This window comes from Gekko japonicus, unplaced genomic scaffold (genome assembly GCF_001447785.1).
Source record: "Gekko japonicus isolate JY-2015 unplaced genomic scaffold, Gekko_japonicus_V1.1 scaffold2933, whole genome shotgun sequence".
Classification (NCBI taxonomy): Eukaryota; Metazoa; Chordata; class Lepidosauria; order Squamata; family Gekkonidae; genus Gekko; species Gekko japonicus.
The window spans coordinates 170,334-177,528 of record NW_015170979.1 but is presented as its reverse complement, the minus strand read 5'-3'; the positions used below and the strand labels follow the sequence as shown (position 1 = coordinate 177,528).

The 7,195-nt window shown below is 48.7% G+C and overlaps 1 protein-coding gene across 1 annotated transcript in view; it reads right to left on the bottom strand.

Moving 5' to 3' along the window:
• The window catches only part of ADPGK (ADP-dependent glucokinase), a 19,511-nt gene extending 14,800 nt beyond the window's left edge, over window positions 1-4,711 (bottom strand). Inside the window, exons 1-3 of the mRNA XM_015418967.1 lie at window positions 4,677-4,711; window positions 2,922-3,407; window positions 17-164 (exon numbers count right to left, since the gene is read on the bottom strand). Of these exons, the coding sequence (XP_015274453.1) occupies window positions 17-164; window positions 2,922-3,130 (357 nt within the window). The 5' untranslated portion in view covers window positions 3,131-3,407; window positions 4,677-4,711. The remainder of the gene's footprint in view (window positions 1-16; window positions 165-2,921; window positions 3,408-4,676) is intronic.
• Between the last annotated feature and the right edge of the window lie 2,484 nt (window positions 4,712-7,195).

Below are 7,195 nucleotides of genomic sequence, written 5' to 3'. Positions count from 1 at the left end.
AAAACCGCTCCGCAGCAGCGCCCTTCCCCATGTAGTGGGCGAAGGCTTCTTTCAGATCCGCCATGGAATGCAAGACCGAGTGGTCTCGTCCGTCTCCGGAATCTAGACCGAGGGCCTGAAACAACTTCACACCCGAAAGGATCACATCGACGCAGGCATTGACCCTGCAGAAGGGAAAGCAGAAAGGAGGTGCAAACTGACCAAACTCCCAAGGTGTACATGAACACCTGAGGCTCCCTTGGTCCTTCAGGGTCAGCATGGTCTTCTCAGACTGGCAGCAGCAGCTCTCCAGGGTCTCAGTGTTGGGTCCCAAGCATAAAAAACAACTCCACGTTGCAAAGCAAGTAAGGTTTATTTCAAAGCGTTGGTGTAACCAGAACAGGACATTGTTAGGAATAACTACAGGTAACCAGGGAAGGCATAATAAAGACATTTGAACCAGGGAAGGACCAATGGGTCCAATTCCCGCTGGCGGGAATAGACCATACAGTTCGCGCCCAATGCATGGGAACGCAACCGTTCTGAAATGTCAACACAGGTTCAGTTCACATGCAAGATACCCAAAACATTCTAGGCAAAGCTCTCCCCCTACACCCAGCTGCACGACCTTGGCAAGTTCAGCCGACTACATAACATAACATACTGAAAGAGAAAAGAAGGAGGGGGAGGGCTGAAGGGAACTACACAGGAACCGGAATGACAATGGCAGCTAGCTGACATACTGCCCCCTCGAAAATACACCTTAACCACCACCTCCCGGAAGATCCGGGAGTTTACATGCAAGATACCGCAAGATCTTTTTTTAACTGATCAGCCAGGGATTGAACCTGGGACCCTCTGCATGCCAGGGAGATGCTCTACCACTGAGCCACGGCCCCTCCCTATACTAGGCAAAATTTCAATAAAGCGTTTCTTGCGATCTTAGTGGGTACAAGCACGGCATAGAATTCAATGGAAAATGGCAAGGAATTACACTGCCAAATAAAATGCAAAATACTTACATACATGGTGGAAGAAATGGATAATACTTAGATAATGTATGAGGTACTATAATAGATATAACAAAGATGGAAATGGGACCCACAATTCTGTATGTATGTGTTTGTTTGCGTGTGTTTATCTGTTATAAAATAAAAACTTTTATGTTAAGAAAATGGCAAGGAATTATGTATGGCATTGATCTATCAAAGGTTGGATTTTTCATATTTGAGGGACTTAAGAGCTTTTCCACACCTGTATACATGCAGGATACCCAAAGAGTAGAGATAACCCTCTTGACTCCACCCAACCTACTGTCCTCTTCTGCCCTAACTGTATCAGCTCCACCATAAGATGGGGCAAGCTGAAGCAGGTGATGGCTATATTTATAAAATATCCAACTCTTAAGTATCATGCAATACAAGAAAAGCTGGATCATCCTAGTTACAAGAACATCACACACACCCTGTGACCTAGAAACGTTTTTTCCTCAAGCAGTTCTGAGAACAGTCCCCCCTCCGCACCTTTTTTTGTTTTGCATATTTAAATAGAATTCAGAGTTGATCAAGAACACACATTCAGCATTGCCAACTGGTTTGCAGGAAAAAAAAATCCCTGTCCCCTGAATACTGGTGTAATGTATGGAAATGGGCAGTTGAAGTTTGTTCATGGTATGGCACTGATTAACATCACCCAGTAACTAACACCCCATGAAGCCTCTATTGAAGAGACACCTGACAGATCACCTGGCCTGAGGGCAACCCTATTTTCCCATGGGCCTCCTCCACTTTTTGGAGTGCAGTCATATTACAGACTTAAGAATATGCTGTAACGTTTATGAAAGCAACTTGATGGTCCGTCTGGTTCTGTTGGAAAGGAACAGAAACCACACTGCTCGATGCATCAAGGAAGAGTACACTTTTGGTCTTCCTTTTCCCTCCATGATCAACCATGCTATAAGCCAATCACATGAGGAAGCCAGGCCTCATGTCTAGCATTCCAAGATACCAGGTTTCTATCCAACCAACTTGACTCGGCTCCTTGCACTGAAGGAAAGTTCTACGCTTGACTGAGTCAAGTGGCAGAACACAGGATTTCCTGGATCTCATCTTTTGGCCCCCTAACTTATTTATTTAGAGTATTTCTGTGCTGCCTCTGCAGACTCCTGCTTATAAGTACCACCATTCAAGTAGGAAGAGAACTCTCTCTCTCTGCAGAACCGGGTTTTCAAACTACCTTCCTGGAAAGTCTACAGTTCCTCAATGAGAAAATCAATAGGGGTGGATGAACTTCCCTCAAAGATGTGCCTTGACCTTCCCTGCAACGTGCAGACATGGGAATATCGTGTTCTAGAGCAGTGGTTCTCAGCCTTTGGTATTGTAGCACAAATCTGTGCCCCGTGCATTTGTGCTACAGTATCTTATTACCCACCCATCACTCTGTCAAAGAACTTAGGTCCCATCACGATAGAAACAAAAAGACAACTATTTCCAGGAAGGACATATCTATGCTTACGGGCTTTCTGATATTACTACGAGCACATCGAAAGGTCACAAATAGATAATCCATGGCAGGCAGGGTTGGCAGAAGATGGCACGTCACACTTGCAGGTGCCCACAGGGATCGAGAGTGAATTGGTTAGTAACTGTTATGAAAACCCTGCATCCCGGCTAGAATACTTCTGTGTCCCATGAATGGTATGCCAGTTGAGAACCACTGTTCTAGAGCACAGTCTGGCTGGGCAACCATGACGCCCAGCAGCACACAGCAGGATCGGACGGCCAACATGCCAGGGCTCCTTGCTACATAAGCAGGCATGGAAAGGGCTCCCCCAAGGGAGAGAAACCACAACCCACTGCTCCACAGCAAGAGTGGCCATTTCAGTATTAGCCAACAGCCAATTATCAGTGTAATTACAGAATGTAAGTCCCGCATTCACTCACCCAACAGCAACTCTGCTCCACTGCTTGGCCGGTTGGATGATGAGCGAGTCCCAGGCAGCTGCCATGCTGCTTTCCGGGGACACGGGCAGCTGGTACAGGAAGGAGGCCGAGACGTATTCCAGCACCGAGTCCGGCAGATCAGGGTCCAGCAAGAAGACATAGCCGGTTGCCAGGGCCACCAAGGCCACGCACACCGACTTGTGCCACATGACTGCCGTTCTGAAGCCAACGCTAAGGCTGCGGGATGTGTATTATCTATGTGGTCTAAAGGGTGTCTTCGCCCTGGCCAAAGATGGGCATTGAGGGGGAGGTAAACCCAGACAAGTCCTGGCTATGGAAAGAGGCCCCAGTTTCTCGGACACGGTTCTGGAGGCCAAAGGTAATCAGGGACCCTCAAAATTATTTTTCAAAGAATCTTCAGAGAATCTCGAAAACATCACTAGGAAACTCCAGGGTTTTTTTCCTCCAGAGAAACGCCAAAGATGGCTGGGAGCAAAGAGAAAAGAAATTGATCAGGACTGTCTCTTGCAAGAGATTCAAAGCAGATAGGGAGGGGGGTCCACTTTGGTCAGTTGCTGACCCCTATTTTGTACTGCCATATTTTTACCCCAGCCTGCGGAGCCCCCCTCAAGGATTATTTCCCCCACCAGAGACACCAAAGGTTACCAAACAGCCCCCCAAATTATTTTCCAGGGGATTTTTAAAGTCTTAAGGCATCCACATATTATTCCCAGTAATTTTCAAAGACAATTACGTTGCCATATTTTTACCCCAGCCTGCGGAGCTCCGCTCAAGGATTATTTTCCCCCTCACTCCAAAGGTTAGTAAACAGCCCCCCAAATTATTTTCCAGGGAATTTTTAAAGTCTTAGGGCATCCACATATTATTTCCCAGTAATTTTCAAAGACAAAAACGGAACCCCCCCCCCCAAAAAAAAATTTTTTATACCCCAGGGATTTTTCACAGACCGTTATGGATCCCCCAAATTATTTTCCAGGGAATTTTAAAAGCTGATTAGGGAGCCCCCCACACACTATTTTCCAGGGGATTTTTAAAGATTTAAGGAGCCCGCATATTATTTTCCAGTAATTTTCACAGATGATTAGGGAGCCCCCTCCGAATTATTTTCCAGGGGATTTTCACAGACAGTTATGGAGCCCCCCGACTATTTTCCAAGGAATTTGTAAAGACTGAAGGAGCCCAGATATTATTCCCCAGTAATTGTCAAGGATGATTGGGGAGCTCCCCCCAAAATTGTACCCCAAGGAATTTTCACAGGTGATTATGAAGCCCCCCCAGTCTCAGAAAATATATATATTTTCCAGGGGAATTTGAAACATGGCTAGGGATCCTCCAATTTATTCTCCAGGGACTCTCAGGACAACTAAGGAGCCCCCAAATTATTATTTTTCCCCCAGGGAATGTTCAAAGACGATGAGGAAGCCCCAGTTTATTTTCCGGAATTTTGGAAAGCGACCGAATTTTTTTTGGGGGGGGGGGGGGGGGGCGCAAAGAAAACCCCCCAGGTGAGTGGGTACTCAGCCCCGCCCCTCGGAGGAGGAGGAGGAGGAGGAAAGGTCCGCCTGTCCGCAGGGATGGAGCGCCAGGGAGGCTTGTGAGGGGACGAAGGGGAAATTTGATGCGCCCTTTCTTGAGAGTAAGCGCCGTTGACCGCGGCGGGGCTTACTTCCGAGTAAACATGGTCGGAGTGGGAAAAGAGAAGGGGGGGGGAGAGAAGCGCGGTCTCACATTTACCTCAGCTGAGGGAGGAGAGGCCTAGCGGTTTCGTTCCCTCCCGCCCTCCCCGAGAGGGCTCAAGCCGGGGATCCCGCTCTCCGAGGCGAGCCCAGCTCCTCTCGCCGCCGCTAGCAGGAACCGGCCCAGACCTAGATAACGCGGGCGAAAAGGGCTGGCTCTCTGAGCGAAAGGGGAAGAGGCCTCCCTTGCGTCATTTCCGTAACGGGGCCGCCACCGCCGGGCGTTTTAACCCGCGTTGGCGTAAACGGAGTTGCAGAATAGCGGCGATATCTACGGAAACGGCGCAGGTTAACCTCGCGTAGATCTCGGGCTTTCCAAGGCGGCGGCCGCGTCACCTACGGCGCAGCAGCCTTTCGAGAATTAGGATGTGCGCGGCGGGGAGTCGCCCGGTTGAGATAAGCGCCCTGAGCCGCCAACTCGGCGGGAATGTACTAAGTGAAAGAAAGGAAAGGGAGGGAAAGGAGGAATAAAGCCCCCCCCCCGAAAGGTTCTACAGTTGGAACGTACCGGGAATAGAAAAAGAAAAGGGCTCGGAATAAACCATCGGGAGAGAAGGGGGGGGGCGAGGAATGTTCCATAAAGAGTTGGGATGGATAAACGCGTGTATCCTACATGGGTCTGATGTTATTGCATTAAGATGGACCGTGGAATGGAGGAAAAAAGAAGATAGGAAATCATCCTGTTGCCTTCCATCACCATCGGTGCTGTAATTTCTGAAAGGAAATATGCTGAGATTCCATTAGGGTTGCCAACCTCCAGGTGGGGACTGGAGATTTCCCAGAATCACACCTGAGCTGCCAGCCACAGAGCTCACTTTCCCTGGAGGAAGTAGCCGCTTTGGAGAGTGGACTGCATGGTATTATACCCCTGGCAGGGTTGGCAGACCTGGGTTAGGACTGAGGTTGCCAGCTCTGAATTGGGTCGGGAAATACCTGGAGATTGGGGGGGTGGTGGAGAATGGGGAGGGCGGGACTGGGGGAGGGGAGGGACTTCAATGGGGTATAATGCTATAGATTGCACTTTACAAAGTGGACATTTTCTCCAGGTGAATTGATCTCTGTCACCTGGATCTCACTTGTATAATAGCAAGAGGTCTCCGGCCACTACCTGGAGGTTGCCAACCCTAGTTAGGACATGCCTGGCGATTTCTGGAGGTGGAGCCTGTTGGAGGGTGGAGTTTCAGAAGGGAAGGGACCTTATCAGGGTGTAATAATAATTAATAATAATTTATTCTATATCGCCTGTAGCCAAAGCTCTCTGGGTGGTTTACAACAAATATAAAAACAAATACAGTATGTAAAACATTAAGAATTAAAAATTAATGCCATGGGGTCCGTGCTGCAACCCAGTCATTTGCTCCAGGGAAACTCATCTCTGTCACCTGGAGATCAGTTGGAATTTCAGGAGATCTCCAGGGCCCCCCTGAAGGTTGGAAACCCCATCCCCTGCAGACCTGTCTGTTTGTTTCTAGCTAGTTGGGCACCCTAGTCTCAGAAGGCTTTACTTATAGCAAATGATTTTTTAAAAAACCCACATGTTCATTTCGTCCTTTTAATTCCATTCATTGCAGTGGGAGAGCAATGAAGTGCAATTCCCATACAGAATTATACCAGTCTAAACCCACTGGAGTCAGTACACTTACACTGGAGCGATTCTGCATAGGACTGCGCTGTCAAGTGGGCTGTTTCACTTTTCCACTAAAATCAGTCACTATCATCACCCTATTATTACTCAGAGAATTCTCACTAAGTTCATGCAGAAAGCATGCCCAAGATTGCACCCCATTGAATTCCTTGGGAGCAACTTCTAAGTAATAATAATAATTATCGTATGGCATTGTGTGTAGTATAGCCAGGAGATACAAAGATTGTCTGGCATGCAAATGTTCTTGCTCTTTAGTGTTATGCACCACTAGGTGGCAAGCTAGACTTGTTTTTAAGGCAAGAGACATTTCAGAGGTGGTTTGCCATTGCCTGCGTCCTCATCACGACCCTGGTATTCCTTGGAGGTTGCCTTTCAAAATACTAACCAAAACCGACCCTGCTTCTTGTAAATAAACACACAGCAAGCTTCTGATTGGGATGACTGAGACTGAGAAATAGGAATCCCATTCCTATGCCCTGTCTGTTGGCCACTGTGCAAAAGAAGATGCTGGCGTGAAATCTGAGATCTGCTTACAAAATGTGTGCTTTTCCACTGAGCCAAGGACAATCCGCTCGAGCCTCCATTATGGCTCTAGAGCTAGATTACAGTCCAGTACAGAGGTCATTTCGGGGGGAAACGCGGGGGATCGCAGTTCCCCCGGGTGAGGTACAGGGGGCGGGGCACATGACAAAGCCCCGCCCCCTGCTTCTGGCCGCCCCGCTTCCGGCCCTCATTCAGCCAGGAGGAGGCAGGAGAAGAGGGAGGGTAAGTTGCTTCCTCCCTGCCTCTCCCCACCCCTGCCTGCCTGGGGCCAGGGAGGGCCTTCGCGGGGCTTCCTTGCACTCCCGCCGGCCTTGCAGGTCCACCGCCGG